The sequence below is a fragment of the Engystomops pustulosus genome, chromosome 4 (genome assembly GCF_040894005.1).
Source record: "Engystomops pustulosus chromosome 4, aEngPut4.maternal, whole genome shotgun sequence".
Lineage (NCBI taxonomy): Eukaryota > Metazoa > Chordata > Amphibia > Anura > Leptodactylidae > Engystomops > Engystomops pustulosus.
Window position 1 is genome coordinate 119,167,569 of NC_092414.1, and position 21,064 is coordinate 119,188,632.

Genomic DNA, 21,064 nt, shown 5'->3' on the forward strand with positions numbered 1-21,064 from the left:
GCAATCTTGTTTTGATTGGCTTTTTGCAAATTGCTTTCAGACTGATAACTTTAGAATAGTGCCTTGCTGGGACATAGTAATTCAATTCTACTCTGTGTTCTGTGCTTGCATTCACCATGTAGGCAACATTTTACCGATTTAAATCCAGCAAAATGTTTGAGGGGGGAAAAAAAACCCTGGCCTTTCCCCTTGTCTACAAGTGTGTTAAACATTTTTTATTTTACTTTTTAAAAAAACAAACAAAATGAAGTGAGTGTGCTATAAGAGGGCTATGAAAACAAATTTTATACTTTCCTCGCCCGTTTCTCCTGTTCACCTGCTGCGCTGCTGGCCTTTGTTTACAGAGGCTGGTGTTCCCATATCGACCACTCCTCTATGTGCAGTTCCCGATGGCTTTGGGATAAGTATATTAAAAAATCCACTTTTTCCCCAATGTAAACAATCCAAAGATTAGGACAAATTGCAAACAGTCAAAGGATGCATTCACACACCTGGCTGTGGGGATGTATATGCGGCCGCAATGGCGTCGGGATTCGCGCCATACATCTGGAAAAGATGGAGCCTGCACTCTTTTCCCATGTGTGCGGCTGTGCGCCGCTGTTTTTCTGTGGAGGGGTCACATCCTCCTTCTCGCCAGTGCACGGTCGTGTGAATGTACCCAAAGTAGGTTAGCTACTACAAAGTCAATGGCAGCTAGCCAACTGCCATATACAGATTCAACATTTCGGATAAGATTTCTACAAATTTCTGGCATGAATGTCAGCTAGAATTCACAACACAAACTGACCTGTGCTGTGGGCTTTAAACCGTTAACTTGTCAATTCATTGGGGTAGCTTTCATGTAGGGTATAGAATCTACTCTGTGGAAGACCTGTAGCTATGAAACATGAAGTTTCCAGCACTGTGTCCACAACAAGTTGCAATGGATGCAATCATTGATTAGTCAGCATATAAGGGCATGTAAGAATATTAAAAAAAGAAAAACAGTTAAATCGTGATACTTCCAAATTGGGTACAAACAGACTAGTGTGTATGTGTGTACCAAATTGTCATATGTGATTCCCCAATTAAAACCGAATGATATTGTGCTGCTTGATAATAATATAATCTTTATATAGTGCCATCAAATTCTGTAGCAGTTTACAGCATACAAATAAAATAAGAAATTACAGAATAATAAGTCATATGAAATAATAGGAGTGAGGGCCCTGCTTGTGAGAGCTTACAGGAAGAAGGGGGTGACACAAGAGGTATAACAGCTTGTATAAATGCTTGTCCAGCCATTCTGGGTTATAAGATGACGTTAGAAGCTTTTGAGAAGCTTTTGATAGACCGGGGAAAGCATTCCAGAGAATTGGTGTTCCCCGGGAGAAGTCCTGGAGATGTGAGTGGGAGGTTCAAATTAAGGAAAAGAATAATTTAAGATCACTAGTGGATCATTGTGAAAAGTTTTTTCCGATGAGGACGATTCATTTAAATAAATAAACTAACTAATTGCAGGCCTATCATATCAGAACAAATAGAGACATCACAACGGAACACATTTGTGTAAACTGATGGTACAGGGTGATAAATGGTAGTTGTCACTACTACATAATAATCATATATGAAGGTATGGGGAGAGTTCATACAACAAAATTCAATAACACTGGGTAAATATTGTGCTGGTACAAAAAAGTGCTTAGTGCCAATGCAGCTATAGCTCAGGCTCAGATACAGCATACAGAGCTTGTGCTTCATCTGGGGATGAAGGCTAGCGCCAAAATGCGTGTTGGGAAAACTTGTAATAGTTGCAGGTGGACTTTGTGAACACTACAATGTAGTATTTTTCTATGTAGAATGGAGGGCGTTTATATTTAGACAAGCATCAGCTCTATATGCTTTATCTGGGCTATAGCTGCATTGGCACTAAGCACTTTTTTGTACCAGCACAATATTTACCCAATGTTATTGAATTTTGTTGTATGAACTCTCCCCATACCTTCATATATGATTATGTAGTAGTGACAACTCCCATTTATCACCCTATACCATCAGTCTACATATTTGTGTTCCGTTGTGATGTCCTTGTTTGTTCTGATATGATAGGCCTGCAATTAGTTCATGTTTGTTTATTTATTTAATATATAATAAACTTAATAAGCTTTTTGTTCTCGATATTGGCTAATATACATAATACACCTATCAAATTGTCACCATCTCCTAGTTAATCATAGGTGGACAACTACTATGGAGATGCCATAATGAATGTAAGAATCTCAAAATTCTGCTTATTAGTGTGCTCTACATTGTGCATGTAGTCCTGTTATCAGTGTGTCTAATCAACTCTCCAGAATCACAGGAAACCTCGGCACAGCCAGGAAACACTGCTGGCTACACGGAGGAGGATATTAAATAAAACTGCTGCACAACTCTAATCAATATAAGTTTTACTATATCCCAAGAGCTATTGATTTGTGCAAAAAAAAAAGGGAGCTGCTCTTAAAAGGTTATTGCATGATGTAAAAGGGAAAAACCACTAACCGAAGAATGTATGTAATATGAAAGTTGTAAACTGTATTTGTATAAGGACATAGAAAAACAATTAACTGATTGTCTAAATATTTTTTTCTTTAGAGGTTTATAATGCTGACTGATTCTATAATTGTTTTATATGTATAGTGTTAAATAATGGAAATGTCATAGGAGAGTTCAAAAGGGTCATCCATCTGATTAATTTCAAAGAAAAATGCTTTAGAAAGGTGTGTAAAAAAATAAAATTAAAACACTATCCAGGCTCTCCCTGTAACTCTTCTTCTGGAGTGTCTGAAATATTTAATGTTTACCAGCTACATCCAATCTTGATATTAATACCAGTGTAAATTAAAGGGATTTTCCCACAAAGCAAGTTAGGTCTGATCACTAGAGCAGGGGTCCGATGTACCTCCGTCGCAGCACCAAGATGCCCTGAGCAGCCATTAGAGATGAACAGGGCAGCCCGCACATGCGCTATAGAGCTGACTGAGTACGGCGCTTGAAAAATATCTATCAGCTCCATAGAGATGAACAGGGCAGCTTGCACATGTGCGACCGGCTGCTCTGGCAATCTCTGTGGTGCTAGGGGGTACATGGGACCACCATTCTCGTGATCTGTTGGGGTCCCATCACTGGGACCCCACCAATCAGCAAGTTAGGCCCCATCCTTCACATAAGTGAAGTGGATGGTGTGCAACCCCCGATGTCCCCCAAAATTGCACACGATTTGAATGTAGCCATAATCGTATATTGATTAATATTTTGTACACTTCAAATAAAAGCGGTTCTGACAGAGAAATAATTGAACTTTGTATACACAAACTTAATAAAAACTTAATATACCATTTGATCACATCTTAGTTAGATTTTTTTTTTAGTTTATCTGTTGTGAAAGAGAATGTATCGCCATAATTTACCTACCTGAATTTACTGTTATGTTACCGATGCCTTTGTTTTTAAAAAGTCTGTTTATAAATTTGACCTTACAATAGCCGACAGAATAATTCTGTGTGTTAGTGCTCTTATGTTTAATGGCCAGAACTGCCATGTAACTGCACACTGCAAAAGAAAAAAAAATGCTCTAAATATGTTTTCTATGGAATGCCGATTTGTTTGGGGGGGGGGGGGGAATTGAAAAAAGTGAGGGGAGAAAAAAAAGGTCAGTATGCTGTCCTTAGAAATCACAGATGGCATAACTGAGAAAAAACCAACAAACAATCAATTGAATAAAACTTAGGCTCCTTTTTCAGATTTTTTTTCGGCTGTGTGCTACCCATACTGTACAGTTTTGGTACATTGCGTAGTTCTAGTCATATGTATTCAGGCTTATGCTTTTATTTCTAGTTCTACATTAGTTTTTGATGCTGTACATTGTATTGGAGTATGTTATAACTTATCAGACATGATAAATGTTGGAGCTATTAAATGTATACATTATGAGTACCTTATGCCCCCCATTTACATCTGGGCTATTCTCTCCAATACTATTTATCTAAAATGAGAGATTTTATCAGTGTCAAAATCTACCATTAACCCCTTCACGCTCCGTGACGGATATATCCGCCATGGAGCTGTGAAGGTTGTATGAAGAAGGCTCACGGGCTGAGCCTTCTTCATACAGAGATGGGCTTTGCTGCATATCGCAGCAAAGACCCATCGCTATCACCCGCGGTCGGTGCTTGCATTTCGCAAAAAATGACCCCTCACACATCTCTGTGCGCCAAAGTATGAAAAAGTTATTAGCGTCAGAAGATGGCAAAAAATTTTTTTCCTTTTTTGTACACATTCGTTTAATTTTTGAAAATGTATTAAAACGCAATAAAACCTATATAAATTTGGTATCACCGCGATCGCACCGAACCAAAGAATAAAGTAGGCATGTTATTTGGAGCGCAGAGTGAAAGTCGTAAAAACTGAGCCCACAAGAACATGACGCACATGCAGTTTTTTTCAATTTTTCCACATTTGGAATTTTTTTGCGGCTTCCCACTACATGGCATGGAATAATAAATAACGTAATGGAAAAGTAAAATTTGTTACGCACAAAATAAGCCCTCACACAGGTCTGTACACGGAAAAATGAAAAAGTTATGGATTTTTGAAGATGGAGAGCGAGAAATTAGCGAAAATACCCTGCGTCCTTAAGGGGTTAAGGGGCTCTCTGTATTTTCGTGTTTCCACACATGAAGTATAGATATCTACTGTGAATAACAAAACAGTTCCCGTTTGTTTTGAAATTAATATCTTTATTATGTTACAGTCTTTCAGAACTTCTTAAACATCTACTGACTTGTTGCTTTATTCCCAGATCAGGAATAAGTAATAATGGTGCGAGATTACTTTGAAGTGATGCTTGATCCTTAAACAGAAGTGCATAGAGTGAGTCTTCTTTATAGTTACAGTTCCTATTCCACTGCTGTTGTCTGCCCAGGTTCTCAGAAACATTTGCTGCAAATGTCAGTGCTCTTATGAGAATATCCCTATTAATGCTGCTGTCAAAGAGAAATGTCACAGCTGATGGTGCCTGCAATGAGAAGGAATCATTTCTGTTTATTGTAAAATTATTTTCCATGTGCTTAACATATTTCCTCAACTCTATTAGTGAAACACAAACTTGCGGTTTATCCAGTTGCCAGTGAACAAAGTCATCTAACCCCTTCCTATAAACCTGTGTAAATTATCAGGCTGATGTGCAGTGACATTTACCAGGATGGCTGTGTTCACATCTAATTCTTGTCTGTTAGGCAACGTATCCCATTGTAGGCTTACAGAGTGGGGTATAAACTCCTGTTCAGCAGGCAGCTATTTGAGCTTACTGATGTTCAGTGTGTCTATATATGGACAGTTACATCACTGAAGGATCATTCACAGTGTGCATTCAGCAAATCCGAAGCAAAACCTTATTCCAGAACCAAAATGAGAGCTTTAAAACTCAAGTACAATGAGACCAAGCACATTCCTACTAAAGCCTCCTGTACTTGATCGTGTGCAGTCCGTGGAAAGCGGGCCATATTTATGCTAGACACAGACTAGAAGGCGGAAGCACTTCCATTATATCAAAATATGATCCACGGCCTTTTAGTCTGCCGGCTGGCTGACCATTAAAACCAAACCAGTATATATATTCCAGAAGGAACAGACTCCCAAATGTAGACAACACTGTTTCGACCTGATTGGTTCTCCTCATTACAGTGTTGGGAACTGGTTTGGCTGGGTGCGAGCCTTGTGACTAAGGTCGGGAAGTAAGAGTTTTTCTTATGAAGATTTCCAATTAAGGCCACCATGTAGGCGTGTGGAGTCTTATAGCCATGGATGCTCCACTAGGGGGATTCTGGGAAAATATGCAAAGTTTTCCAGGATGGGATAAGGAAAACCATGCCTCTTATCTACCTTAGGAGACCTCTTACTTCCCTGACCCTAGTCACAAGCCTCTCACCCAGCCAAACCAGTTCCCTACGCTGTACTGAGGAGACCCAATCAGGTTGAAACCGTGCTGTCTACAGTTGGGAGTCTGTTCCTTCTGGAATAGATATACTGGTTTGGTTTTAATCCTGCATCATGTCATTAGCCCTCTTGTAGGTCATGCTTGATGTCAAGGGGGCTGCCTTACAAGGTAGCTAAAAGAGGTGTAGTTCTTCCTTATCCCATCCTGGAAAACTTTGCATATTTTCCCAGAATCCCCTAGTGGAACATCCATGGCTATAAGACTCCACATGCCTACATGGTGGCCTTAATTGGCAGTCTCCGTAAGGAGAACTCTTAGGCCTCTTCCACACTAGCGTTGCGTTTCACGTCAGGGTGCAATGCGTGAAAAACTGACGTTTTTGGCTGCGTTTTTGTTCCATTTTTCCTTGGAGTAATTAGCGGTTTTGCGTTTTTCACACGCGTGTTGTTAGCGTTTTTTTTTGCGTTTTCGGCGCATTTTTCACGCGCGAGTCAATGGGAGAATCGAGCATTTTTCAAAGGGACCATGGTTTGGGATTAAAATGGGTTATTTAATTAAAAAAATGTCTTCTGATAAGTTGCAAACATCTGCGATCTATTCTTCACTGTTCCCCGTGTATATTATCTCCCGACAAGTTAGCAGATGTGAAGAACAGTGAAGAATAGAATAAAAACAATATATATGTGTGAAGAACACATTGCAGATGTATTTAAACATCTGCAATTTGTTCTTCACACACATATATATTGTTCTTCACATGCTATTTTGGGCGCACCGTTCCGCGCGTATCTCCCGACAAGTAAGCAGATGTGCCGAACATCTGTAATCTATTCTGCACTGTGTTCTGCACTGTGTTTTTCTCTTAAATGATCCTGTGTTCACTGTGTTCACTGTTTTTATTCTATTCTTCACTGTTCTTCATTGTTTTTTTTAATTAAATGATCGTTCGTGAGCAGGGGAAATACTGTTATTCTGGTCACCTAGCAACCCTTACGTTTAAAACGCATTGCACTTGCAATGTTCGCGAGTGCAATGCGTTTTTGTTACGTCCCCATAGACTTGAATGGGGCGTGAAAAACGCGCGTGAAACGCAAAAATAGAGCATGCTGCGATTTTGACGCGCGTGCAAACGAACGCAAGCACGCGCATGAAAATTGTGAATTAGACTCACCGGTAATTCGGTTTCCATCTAGTCCTCCATGACGGCCCACTAGGAGGATGACCCTTGACCTCTGTAGGGACAGGAAGCAGAGAGGTTAAAAGCCTCCCCCCCACATCCTCCCGCCAGTGTCTACCAAATAACTACACCAGTGGAAGATACAACGTATTTTTATTCTGCCTGTTTGATTCACATACAGAGTTTACAACAAAGTGAAAGAAATATGGGAGGGAAAATATATAGGCCGTCATGGAGGACTAGATGGAAACCGAATTACCGGTGAGTCTAATTCACAATTTCCATAACGTCCCCCATGACGGCCCACTAGGAGATCTACAAAATTAGTAGAATTAGGGTGGGACCACAGCCTGGAGAACCTTCTGACCGAAGGCGAGATCCTGTGAGTTGGGTAAGTCCAGCCGATAATGTTTAGCAAAGGTGGATGAAGAAGCCCAGGTGGCGGCTCTACAGATTTGTTTAAGAGAAGCGCCCCTCTTTTCTGCCCAGGAGGCGGATATGGCTCTGGTGGAATGGGCTTTAAGGTTAGGAGGAACTTCTTTCCCTTGTTCTGTATAACAAGAGGCTATGGCAGTCTTTAACCATCTGGCGATCGTGGTTTTGGATGCCTTTACCCCTTTGTTCTTCCCCTGAAACTGAACAAAGAGATTGTGATCTTTGCGCCAGGATTTTGTGGCTTTTAAGTACTCTAAGACCGAGCGCCTTACATCCAGGGAATGCCACGCTACTTCCTTGCTTGAAGAAGGATTCCCGTAGAATGATGGAAGAATTATTTCCTGATTCTTGTGAAAACCAGACGCCACTTTGGGAACAAAGCTTGGATCCAGAGTCAGAGTTATCCTGTCAGGGAGAATACACATATAGGGTTCTCTAATAGAAATGGCTTGGAGTTCCCCCAGCCTTCTAGCTGAAGTCACAGCTATTAATAGAGAAGTCTTTAAAGTTAAGTTTTTTATACTAGCGTCCTTTAAAGGTTCAAAGGGAGGTCTGGAGAGAGCATCCAGAACCAGGGAGAGATCCCAGGAGGGAACCCGCTTCAGAATCTGAGGCCTAATTCTATTTGCAGCTGCAATAAATCTTTTGACCCACCTGTGGTCCGCCAGGGGATGGTCGAAGAATGCACTCAGAGCCGAAATTTGGACTTTCAGGGTGCTAGTAGAAAGACCAATTTCTAGTCCTTTTTGTAGGAAGTCTAATACCTGTAAAATATTTGGGTTAGTCTGAGAGGGGGGATTAGCCCCACAAAAGGTCACAAACTTTTTCCATATTTTATGATATATGGCGAAAGTAACCTTTTTCCTACTTGCCTTCAAAGTAGTTATTACAGCCCGAGAGAGACCTTGGGACCTTAGGAACTCGAACTCAGGATCCAAGCCGCCAGACGGAGTCTTCCTGGATCGGGATGGAAAATCGGACCTTGGTACAGAAGGTCCTTCCGAATCGGTAGCATAAGAGGTTGCTGGACAGATAGGGACCTCAACAGTGGGTACCAGCTTCTTTTTGGCCAGTCTGGGCAGATCAGGATCACCCTTGACCCGTCGAGCAAGATTTTTCTGAGTACTCTCGCAATTAGGGGAATTGGGGGAAAGGCATACATGAGACTTCCGTTCCAACGATGGCTGAACGCGTCCATGTGGTCCCTGGACTCGCCTGCCTCCAGAGAAAGGTATTGTTGGCATTTTGAATTCTCCCTCGTGGCAAATAGGTCTGTTTGGGGCATGCCCCAAACGCTGGTTAGATGTAGGAAGATCTCTTGGTTGAGACACCATTCGTTCGGTAGGATTTCTCTCCTGCTGAGATAATCCGCTTCTCTGTTTAGGGATCCCTTCAGATGAGTGGCTGAAATGGAAAGGATGTTTTCTTCTGCCCACTGGAAGATGGTACGAGCCAGCCTCGATAATACTGGGGATCTTGTACCCCCTTGTCTCCTTAAATAGGACACTGTCGAGATGTTGTCCGAGAGAATGTGGATATGATGATTCCTCAGATAGGCTGTGTTTGATCTTAGCGCTTCCCAAACCGCTCTTAACTCCCTGTAGTTTGAGCTGTTTCCTGCTTGGGCTAGAGTCCAGGATCCTTGCTCGTAGTGGGAAGGAAGGATTGCTCCCCAGCCTGAGCTGCTTGCATCTGTCACTATAGTGATGCTTGGGAGGTGGTGCCAACATACTCCTTTCCCTAGGTTCCTTAATTCCGTCCACCACAGCAGGTCCCTCTTTACGAAGGAAGGAATCCGGATCTTCTTGTCTAGACCTGAAGACTTCCTGTTCCAGAAAGTGAAGATCCAATTCTGAAGGATCCGAGTATGGCTCTGACTCCAAGCGACCGCAGGTAGGCATGCTGTGAGGAGCCCCAGGATCTTCATCGCCTGCCTGACTGGTATAGAGTCCTTCCGTCTGAATGAGTGAATCTGATGCTTTATATTGGATATTTTCTCCTGAGGAAGAAAAGACATTTGGTGAGTTGAGTCTAGAATGATCCCTAGAAAGGTCTTTCGAGTGGAGGGTACTAAACTTGATTTTTTCAGGTTGATTAACCATCCCAACTCTGTTAAGATTCTTAGGGAAGACTCTCTTGCCAAAATTAGGTTTTGTTTGTCTTTCCCTATAATTAGCAAGTCGTCTAGGTAAGGGATAATTGATATATCTTGTAGTCTTAAAAAGGCTACCACCTCCACCATGATCTTGGTAAAGACCCTTGGAGCCGATGAGATACCAAATGGAAGTGCACGGAACTGAAAGTGTAAGACAGAGCCCTCGGGAGAGAGAACCGAGAATCTTAGGAATCTCTGAGATGAGGGGTGGATAGGTACATGATAGTATGCATCTTTTAGATCTAATGTGCACATATAGGAGTCTGTGTGAATAAGTTGGGTAGCTGTTCTTACCGACTCCATGCGAAATCTCCTGTAAACGATGAAGCGGTTTAGCTCTTTCAAGTTGATGATTAGGCGATTTGATCCATCTGGTTTTTTGACAAGGAACAACGGGGAGTAGAATCCCAATTTTTCTTGTTCTTGAGGGACCGGCACCACTACTCCCATGTGGATTAGATGAAATACTTCCTGCCAAATGAAGGAATGTGTAGAGTGAGAGAGAGATGGTAAAGGGGCGATGAACCTTGGAGAAGGGGGGGGGGGGAGATGAGAATTCTATCCTGTAGCCCGATTCCAAGATGGTCAGTACCCAGGGATTCGAGGTGATCTTTGTCCACTGGGATAGGAATCCCAGGAGACGCCCCCCCACTTTTGCGTCATTGTTTCTTGTTTCCTGGACCCTCTGGGAGGTTAGAGAAAAGGAAACCCCTTCCCCTTCCTCCTTTGGGATAACTCCATCGTCCTTGCTTACCTTTGCCACGGTAAGTCTCTCCGGTGTTCCTAAAAGGACGAAAGGAAGACTTCTTGGGTATTGTTTTGGACTCTGGAAATCCCCTTTTTCTGTCAGACGCCTTTTCAAGTATAGCGTCCAATTCGGGTCCGAACACGAAGTCCCCGGAAAAGGGAATGCTGCACAACTTGGATTTAGAGCGGATGTCCCCGCTCCACTGCTTCAGCCATAAGGCCCTCCTGGTGGCATTGGTAAGAGCTCCTTCTTTTGCAGCGAACCTTATTCCTTCAGCAGATGCGTCAGCAAGAAAGGCAGTAGCTGATCTTAACAACGGTATGCTTTCCAGTAAGGCTTCTCTGGGAGTACCCTCCCGGATATGGGACTCTAGTTTTCCCAGCCAGAAATATAATGTTCTCGCCACCGAGGTAGCTCCTAAGTTTGACTTAAGGCTTAGCATGGAGGTTTCCCATGCTTTCTTTAAAAGGGTTTCCTGGCTTTGAGTCCCCCAAACAATTCATCTTCACGAGAAAGAGGGGGTTCCTCATCTTCAAGATTCAATGTATCCCGCATAGCTTTCAGTAGGTCGTCCAGATCTTCATTTTGGAATAAGTAGCGGGAGCTTGTTGCCTGCTCACGATCCTGATGTTCCTGGTCTCCAGCCAGAGAGCAGGAAGGAGAGTCTGAAATGCACCCTTCTTCTTCCTCTGAGGAGGAAGCCGATACTATCCGAGCTTTCTTACGTGGGGGGGCTCCTTGCGTTGCCGCCGCCACCGAAGAAACCACTTTCTCTTCTATAAAGGTCTTAAGTTCGTCCATAAATGACGTTTTCTCCTCCCGCATGAATTCTTCAATGCAGGTTTTGCAGATCGGTTTCTTATAGCCTTCGAGTAGGGTACGAAAGCACATACTGCATTTTTTAACAGGAATCCTGCTTTTTTCCGGTTTTTCTCTAGTTTTTTCAGACTTCCCTGATTTCTCTTCCTTGCCTTTCCCCTTAGAAACTTGCTCCTAGGGAAGGAAGGCAAGGAAACGATGACTTGGTGATCACAACATAACAACTGTATATCTTGCCACACAGCACCACTCACGTGCACCGGGGGGTGGAGTAGGCCCAAGTCTGCCTCATCAGCCATTATGATGTCTGGGACGGCCAGCCAAGAAAGAACCCGAGTCATAGACCTCAGACCAACTGACTACCCGCCTTTAAGGATTTAAATACCTTCATGGGGAGCCCATCCCCCTGCCGGTGGCCTCCTCCGTGTCCCGCGCCTGGCGCCGCGGTCACTTCCGGTCGCGACCGGAAGTCGTCATCGGTCAGGGGGGTTTCTGGGAAACGTAGTTCCCGCGTCCGCGCGAGAGTCTGGCGGAACAGCCCGCCGGAGAGGACGCCAACCGGACGATGTTCCCGTCCAGGGAGAGCCCGCAGCGCCGGGCCAACCGAGGACCTGTCCGGAGGGGAACTTGGACCGCAGTCGGCGTAACCCCAGGTAAGATAGGTGAGTATGGAGATTCCTTCATTTTTTTTTTTTTTTAAAAACGTCCCCCCCCCTCTTAGGAGGAGAGAGACCCTCTCTTGACCTGACCCCTGTAGGGACAGGAAGACACTGGCGGGAGGATGTGGGGGGGAGGCTTTTAACCTCTCTGCTTCCTGTCCCTACAGAGGTCAAGGGTCATCCTCCTAGTGGGCCGTCATGGGGGACGTTATGGAAAACAACGCTAATGAAGAAAGAGCCATTGAATACAATGGGACAGAGTGCAATGCAAGTTCTGCGCGTCAAATGCGCAGAACTCGCGCGTGAAAAACGCCAGTGTAGAAGGGGCTTTACTTCCCGACCCACAACGCACACACAGACTGTAGGACCTTGGTATTCATGCACACTTAGTGCTCCTAGGGCAAAGGAATGCACTGTATTGAAGCACTGAGCTAACCACGGTGGGGAATATATGAAATATAATTTTAAAGGTAATCTACCATCAAAATTAAGTATGATAAACCAAGGACACTTATTCATAGATCCAGGTACTATGACTTTTTTATATTTGCTATCCATAGCCTCCTTCCATCTAAAATCAACTTTTACAATTACGCTAATAAGGCTGCCACCCTAGCCCCTCTGTGATCTCACGTTACAGATTACGGTAACACTTTCTCACCCTCTTCCCAGCTCCAAAACAAGCATTTTCACTTCAATACAAGAGCTAAAATGGTTACAAGTCAACTATAATGTGACACAAGTGTGATGTGTAGTAGGCTGTAATAATAAAGTGCATAATAAAGAATTCAAAAAACATAAGAGGAAGTTAAATAACATACCGTATCTATTCTCACAAACTCCTTCATTTAAATTTACACTACACAGATATCACATGCTTTCATGTGACATACAGGAATAAAATATTCCAAATGCATTATCCCGATTAGTAGAAGTTAACATGTTTCGAGTACTTCACGCTCTTACTCATGACGTGCATTTGCTGGTCAGTGCCATTCCCACAGATAAAGCGTGCTCACGTTATTGCCAAAACCTTGAAAAGATCTATTGGTGGGAAAATAAGAGGGCTACAAATGCCAAGTGCAGTGAAATTGACAGAAACAATGTGTTTGTGCCATTTACTTGTGTACTTTATTCCTTGGGTTGCTACGATCATGGAGATAAATTATATGAGGTTTAAAATTTTTAAAAGAATGAAACCTTTTGTATAAAAAACAAAATTTCTTTGTTACACCCCATTCTAACACCAATAATTTTTTTTATACTTCAGTGTACGGACCTGAGTAAGGTGTAATTTTTTTGCATATCAAGCTGACCTTTTATTTCTAAAGTTTTTTAGACTGTACAGCCTTCAGATCACTTTTTCAAATATAAATTTGTTGTGAAAATGGTGAAAAAGTAGTGATTCAGACAGTGTTCACAGCTAGGAATTACTTTTTATATTTTAAACACAGCAATACCAAACATGCTAATTTGTGATTGGATCTGAACTTAATTTTTTTTTTTGTAACTGAATTTAGGGTTCTTTAACTCTACAGGGTGTGAAAAACCTCACCTAGGCTTATACACGAGTCAAAAAATAAATAAACGTATATACTCACCCTCCGGCGGCAACGATGCTCAGTGCGGCTCCTCTTCTTTCTTCGGGAACAGCCGGCATAGACGCAGTCATGTTATCTGCCAGTCGGCGCATACTAGGACGTCATCAGCGGCCGCATCATAGTGTGTGCCGGCCGGCAGAGCGCATTGCCGCGTCTCTGCCGGCTGTTACAGAAGACCGAAGAAATTAGAGGAGCCAGAAGAGAAGCCGCCAGAAGAGGGGGGTGAGTATATAAGTTTATTTTTTTAAGTGCTGGGTGGGCTGGCTGTATACCACAGGGGAGCTGTGACCAATGCATTTCCCACCCTCGGTTTTCAGTTTTTGGTGGTAAAATTAGGGGCCTCATTTTATACTGGAGTATATACGGTACGGTACTTTTTATTGCATCCTATGTGAGTCAAAATAGGTAAAAAAAAATATAAATCATTTTTGGTCGGTTTTTAAGTTTTTGAGTTCTTCATCAGGCGGGTTCAATGCAAGTATGTTATAGGTCGCAACACAAATAACTATGTAACTATTGTTTTGTTAAAATAAATTAAAAAAAACTAATGATTTGTTTTATTGTACAAGTATTTACAGAAGTGGCAATAACCTATACATGATGATGTAAAAAGTTTTTACTTTTTTAAACTCTTGCTTCATTATAATGCCCATAGTAGAACTGTCAGCCTATGCAATTGTGACAGGATGTTAAAGGACATCTACCACCAGGATGAAGGATTGTAAATCAAGAACACCGACATAGCCTTGTGGTGTATGCCATACTTTTAAGTTTCTTAAGCCCATTTTAAGAAAAAAAAAAAAGTTTTTAATTACACAAATGAGCTTAAAGGACTCCAGCCTCTATCGATATCTATTGAGCCTGGAGCCCCCTCAGGGTCATTTACATAATTTTTTAAAACTTTTTTTTGTAAAAACAACGGCTTAAGTAGCTAAAACACGAGCAGATACTGCAAGAGGGCAGAAATCAGTATGTCAGTGTGCTTGGTTTACAAAACTTCATCCTAGTGGTAGATGTCCTTTAAGCCATTGACTATGGATAACCCCAGGACTACCATAGCAATGCTGACACCCCGTGTTTCCCGATGTTGATACAGCTACGGCTATTAGCTGAAGCAGCATCAGCTCCTTGACTTAGAGGTACATCATGGAGCGCTAAGCGACAGAGCTCCATGCAGTAATAGTATATGCAATAGCGTTAAGTAGTGGTGCAACAAGGTTTTTCTCCATCCATCTCCATCGAGAAAGGGTGCAGTATAAAATATAATCCAGTACCTTACTAGTAAGAAGAGATGAAGTCATCAAAGGATTTGCAGACAAGTTCACAAGAACTTTTAATAGATATATCTGATGGAAAAAAACAAAACAAAAAAAACATAAGACAATAAAAAGCAGTCGGCATCTAATATATATGGGTGCTATATAGGAGTAAAGTGTACCTTGGTGGTGGCGTCTCCACCGTCCATTAAATTGAGTAGATTAGGGATGTAATCTGCCATTTTTTCATGGTAGTTATTTGTGACTGACATATTAATTACTAGTCTCAGACCCGCCAGCTGGACTTCAGAATTTAACTCAGATTCCAAAATATCCTTGAATATTTCATTAATAAAAGCCTAGGTAATAAAAACAAAGTAATTTAGGAACATTGCATAGCTAAGTTTTGTATTCCCATAGAAAAAAAATTTACAAAACAGTGAATCAATCATTGAGGTAACGTTACTTTTTTTTTTTTGCAGGAAATTTGTGCAAAAATTTTTTTCATTTTTTTCCAACTATCAAATATACTAAATTCTTTATACTAAATGTTTGGCCATTTTAAGAAATCTCAAATTCAGGTGCTAAGCCACCAGTTCCCTATTGTGGCAAGTCACATACATTTCCAAATAAATGGCGCAAGTTGCCTGCTGAATGAAAAAAAAAAAAGGTCCCAATAGGAGTTTAAAAAAATTAGAAAATTGAACATTTGTGACAAAAGAAAATGAAATAGACAATTATAAATAGCTGACTAAAACAAATAGTTGAACGAGTAATTGAACAAATAAGTGTAAATACAGGCGGTCCCCTACTTAAGAACACTCGACTTACATACGACCCCTAGTTACAAACGGACCTCTGGATATTGGTAGTTTACTGTACTTTAGCCCTAGGCTACAATAATCAGCTATAACAGTTATCACAGGTGTCTGCAATGAAGCTTTAGTGTTAATCCTGATTCTTATGACAACCCAACATTTTTAAAATCCAATTGTCACAGAGACCAAAAAAGTTCTGGCTGGGATTACAATGATAAAATATACAGTTCCGACTTGCATACAAATTCAACTTAAGAACAAACCTACAGACCCTATCTTGTATGTAACCCGGGGACTGCCTGTACATTGTAAATTCTCCATTAGTATTTCAGTCATAAACCTCCAGTAACGCTATCTAACACTGCGGCGGGGTACAGTGTAATCATCGTACAGCTCTGTAATCACAGTCTGACACTTAATATTTAGTTGTGATTCCCATTAGCAGCCTTAGTAAGTGAGATTCTTACCTGTATTTGTTCCTGATTTTGTAGGTTCATACTTAGATTGTTGAGTGCATTCAGCGTGCCTGCTTTTAGCTTTGTATCAGTGTGAGAAAGTAAAGCTCCAATGATACGAATGCCATCCAAATTTCTAATTATATCCTAAAGCAGAAAGCAAATGTAGGTAAAATGTTAAATCCTATAAGATTTAAGTATTCATTAACCAATGAACCAGTATGAGGCCAAAGGGTTAATTGTTGAATGTCTCTGTCCTAACCTGCCTGTTACATGGAAACTTGTTTAGTTTCTTCAGATTTAAAATGGCTCTGAATGGTCCATTCTGATTATTAGCATAAGTAACACTTGTTTTTGCATTATTAGACACATTTATGTCTCCAGTTTATCAGGGAGATTAGAGATTTAAATTCTAGCTGATACCCCTAAGAAATTAGGCCTTGAATCCACGAGTAAAATAAAAGGAAGGAGATTCTACAGTTGGCCCCCGCAGGATTCCTAGTATCATTGAATGGAGGGATGAGAGGGGTTATCCCTGTGTAATGGGACATTTTTCCTATTAAAGGGTTGTATCTTCTAATATTTTATTGGCTCTCTTTCAAAAAAACAAAAAAAAAAAAGAAGTACTGTTGTGTTAAAATTTGGTTTTAACAGGAGATTCTACTTTTCTGAGCTGCTGTTCTTGGACATCATCCTATCTTATCTGAATACTTTAAAACGTAACCTTTATACTCGTAAATAAGGTGTAATAAAGCCCACAGGGTCATATTACCTATGAGGACCACCCTCCTTCTGAATGTGCCTCCCTGAATGATAAGGTGCAACACCGTGATATCAGACTTCAGTAGACCAGTCAGAAAGGCGGGACTCCAATCCGCTGATGACAGCCAGAGCCAAGTCCCACAGCACTGTGAAGGAGTCCGCTTAGAACAACTTCCAGAGCAAAATACATAAAGAATCTGTAAAAGTAATAACCCTGGAGGGTCTACATTATACTTCCAAACTTCACACATAGAACAGAGGATATCAAATTTGATTGGTTGCGGTCTAATTGCCTTCACTGATCACGAGAATGAGTGTTCCATTCTGAATAATTGAATGAAGTTGCAGGTTGAGCATGTTTCCTGTGGATCCATTCAATACTATTGCAGAGCTCTACGACTGGCCATCTCTCTGGCACTCCCACTTATGGCCAATAATAGAGGTGAAGATACCAGACAATTAGACAATCTCCATCAAAGCCATTCCATCAACTGGTGGAACAGGACCCCTGTTCTGGATATCGGTGTGAAGGTCCCAGCAATGTGTGATCTTAGTTCAGCTGCTGAGCATACAGGTCAGTAAATCCAGCAAACACAAAGAGTGAATTTGTTGAAACAAACACATTTGTGTATCACCGACCTAAGATCAAAATTATGCTAAAGAATCAAGATTCAGGACAGGATCATTGATGCAGTGCCTATGAGCACCAATACTATTGGTCCTGGACATGTCATCCAGAGTGTGCTTCTGTGGACCAGATGTAGAATAGACATCCCTCTAGATATGGTTGAAAGATACTTACATGGTTCACAGAAAATGCTGCGGCATTACACAGAGTGGTCAGAATTTGCTCTTGGGCCGAAGAATCAGAGTTGGTTGAAAGAATCTGAAGAAGTGATTTCAAATGATGTGGTTCCAGATCACCAGCAGACTTGGGAATGTTTTCTGATGGGGGTTCTAAAAAAGACAAAAGTAATGGGGAATGCTGGCACTGCATGAATCAGCGTATTATGTTGGTCCCACCCTTCTGTCTGGCATAGAACTACGCAATAGCCTTTGAACTTTCAAACCTGCATGTTCTAGAGATGGGCAGTCCGGTACTTCTTAGGCTCAGCTAACTGAAAAGAGTCGACTCTTCCGGCTCCTGAACAGCTTTCTGTTAAATAATATATAGGAAAAATATGCAAAGTTTTTCAGGATGGGATAAGGAAAACCATGCCTCTTTTAGCTACCATGTAAGGCAGCTTCCTTGACACCAAGCATGACCTACAAGAGGCCTTATGACATGATGTGGGATTAAAACGAACCAGTATATCTATTCCAGAAGGATCAGACTCCCATTTGTAGACAGCACTGTTTTGATCTGATTGGGTCTACTTGTACAGTGTAGGGAACTGGTTTGGCTGGGTGAGAGGCTTGTGATTAGGGTCGGGAAGTCAATTAAGGCCACCATATAGGCGTGTGGAGTCATGGATGCTCCACTAGGGGGATTCTGGGAAAATATGCAAAGTTTTCTTGGATGGGATAAGAAAAACCATGCTACCGTGTAAGGCAGCTCTCGACATCAAGCATGACCTACATATAACATAATATATAGGCAGTGTACCTGCACAAAATATGTTAAAGAATGAGGCTACCTGCACACATTTTTTTCAGGATGCACGTCAAACATTTTTTTTTTTACATTTGACATACGTCCTCGTGTATTTCCTACTTCCCGTTTATTTTTTGTTGGGACATGTCCTATTCCTGGATGTGTTCTGGTCAGGTCCAGTCCTATTGAAATGAGTCAGACTGCTGCAGTCAGTTGTAAAGCATTTGCAATCTGTGTGCAGATGCTTTTGCGCCCTGTTAGGAAATATCATGTGCAAAAACTGATGGCATAAGGATGATGCACGGAATGTCTTTCTGGCCATGTGGTTAAGAAACTGATTACATACTGAACACAAACACTGACAATTTACATCTCATATTTAAAAAAAAAACTTGTGTAGGTAGTCATAGAGTGGGGGACGGGTCAGGTGGAGGAGAGACAACAGTAAAGGTCACATGCCCTGCCCAGGCCCCCATCTACTCTGAAGTAAAGGGATGAGCGGCTGACTTCTCAGACAGGCTCGGTCATGAACGATCCACCACTAAAATGTTGGCAGGCTACAGCTAGTGCGCATGTCACATGTGACTCAGTGGGCGAAAAAAACTTAAGATACATTGCAATGATTAAGTCGGCCAACTTCAGGAAACTACAAAAAGTGTCAGGTGAAAAACTATGATACATGTGCCCCTTCAACTATTCCACTTCATCTGTGCCTCCAGTAATCTGATGAGTGTAGTCATGACTTGTCTGTGTGTCATTATATATGGGTAATGTACAGGTCTGGCTTAGGACACATAAGTAACCAGCAGGCAGGGCTCACCAGGGGTCCTCCACTGTGCCAGCACGCTCATCCCCACCACTCTGTCCAGTATACTGGCGCGGCGCTGCTTCCCCCGGGTAGATAACACTTTATAGACGCAGTAGCACACTCCTGTACCAAGCGCCAAGGCCAGCAGGCTCCGAGCCGCTGTTGCGCCCCCAATAGGAGACATGTTCCCTTCTCTGACCTCACACACCACCATGCGAGCCTGTGCGTGACGTATCTCCGCGTCAACCATACGTCCGGGGGGTCATGTGACCTGCAGACCGGAACCTATCTCCGCCTCCTGGAAGCACATGATAGAGAGATTCTATGCACGTGCGGCGCACACACAGTAGCCGTGTAGTTTGCGCTGCACCCGGTGTTGTGTTCGCAGTGTATGTAGTACAGCGATAACATAAAGGTCTAGTGCGGCAAAGGGGGTGGTCCCTGATCAGTGCAGGGGCGTGGCTCTCAGAGAGGTTTGGCTGGTTGCTAGGGGACAGTAGACGCCGCTATTCTATGACAGGACGCAGAGTGGTGGTCACTTATCCTCCAGTAAAATGGCATCTCTGCGTAATGCAGATGCACAGCTTAGGAAGTACATCAAGCAGCACTCCCTGCCCCAAATTTATGAGGTAACTCTGACTAGCCAGACAGCTGTCCATTATGGCGGGCATATAGAATTATATAAGGTCGTGGTCAGTGAATGTATAGATAGTTATAAGATGTGCTCACTATGTGCTGTGATATGATAAGTACTGACTGAGCCATAATTATAGAATATAAAGAATATTTTCAGTGCTTGTGCAACTTCCCCCTTTGGGGCCTGACTTTTTGGGCTTGGTGGCAGCTGGATTCCCCTGGTACCTGAGTGGCTGGCTTGAGTGTGGCCGAGTGCTTGACTGGGTCACGGTCGGTACAGGTGGAACAGTCCTGGCCCATGTCAGGCAGGTGTCCCACAGGTGGATTGCAAGAAAGGGGGAGATGCCGTGGATGGAAAAGTTCTACCTGGGGCACTCCCAGTGCATGTACGTATGAAGAGCCCGGGGTTGATGGTAGAGGGGAAGCCCTTGATGTAATGCATTGGTCGTTCACAAATGAGCCGGCACGAACAGCTGGCTCTCTTTTACTTAAAGAAATGGGATTCTGCTCCTATCAGGGAGCCGACAGCTCACTTACGCATCAAAAAACGTGCTTTGATTCTGTTTCTAAACAGACAGGAATTTATTACAAATACACAGAATGATTTTTCTAAAATAAACCACATTAAGCTACACCTTTTGAATTTCATTGAAAAAGCATATGAGTTTTTGCCAAACCCCATCCCGCTTGCATTTTGGCTACGTTTAAAAATGCGAAAAAAACGCCACGTAGGAATCTACCCTCATAATTGAATGTGGAAATGCAATGTGTAAATGCACCCCAGGGCTGCGTTTCTATACAAAAGGCACACATTATATGTGAATGCAAGTTTTGGGTTGCATCTTAAAACGTGGCCATAGGCGGTGGCCATAGACTCAGGGTGGTGCCAAACGCACTGGGGCGGCCCGCTGAACATCTGATATGCGTTTGTATGCAAACACATGCAATCGGCAATCAGCGCCCGATGTCTTGTACTGTGGGCTACCCCAGTGCGCTTTGATTCCATTACAAAACTGAATCAAAACGCTAACGTGTGACACCACCCTAACTGTACAGTTATCAGGGGTTTATTTTGCAGACATTCTGCAAGAATTCAAAAATTGTCTGGTTTCTGATGTTTTTAATTTCGCAGGTTATAAACTCTTGAGAGCTACACTGCTGTTGTTTCTTGTGATTATGTAA

The 21,064-nt window shown here is 42.3% G+C and overlaps 3 protein-coding genes across 4 annotated transcripts in view; 1 reads left to right on the forward strand and 2 right to left on the reverse strand.

Annotated features, from left to right (window-relative positions):
- Nucleotides 1–4,739: 4,739 nt before the first annotated feature.
- ARMC10 (armadillo repeat containing 10) lies at nt 4,740–19,623 on the reverse strand. The gene is made up of 6 exons (XM_072147228.1): nt 19,259–19,623; nt 17,647–17,801; nt 16,095–16,229; nt 14,992–15,168; nt 14,828–14,899; nt 4,740–5,038 (listed from the first exon to the last, which is right to left on the reverse strand). The coding sequence occupies exons 1-6, from the start codon at nt 19,494–19,496 to the stop codon at nt 4,769–4,771; spliced, it is 1,047 nt and encodes a 348-aa protein (XP_072003329.1). The 5' UTR covers nt 19,497–19,623; the 3' UTR covers nt 4,740–4,768.
- On the reverse strand, nt 7,322–10,668 carry LOC140127042 (uncharacterized). Its single transcript, XM_072147221.1, has 2 exons — nt 7,844–10,668; nt 7,322–7,771 (listed from the first exon to the last, which is right to left on the reverse strand). The coding sequence occupies exons 1-2, from the start codon at nt 9,671–9,673 to the stop codon at nt 7,469–7,471; spliced, it is 2,133 nt and encodes a 710-aa protein (XP_072003322.1). The 5' UTR covers nt 9,674–10,668; the 3' UTR covers nt 7,322–7,468.
- Nucleotides 19,551–21,064, forward strand: part of FBXL13 (F-box and leucine rich repeat protein 13) — a 132,036-nt gene continuing 130,522 nt past the window's right edge. The window contains exon 1 of one of the 2 annotated variants that reach the window (XM_072147222.1): nt 19,551–19,875. In XM_072147222.1, coding sequence (XP_072003323.1) covers nt 19,801–19,875 — 75 coding nt within the window. In that variant the 5' untranslated portion in view covers nt 19,551–19,800. The remainder of the gene's footprint in view (nt 19,876–21,064) is intronic. The other variant, XM_072147223.1, reaches the window with a different exon arrangement.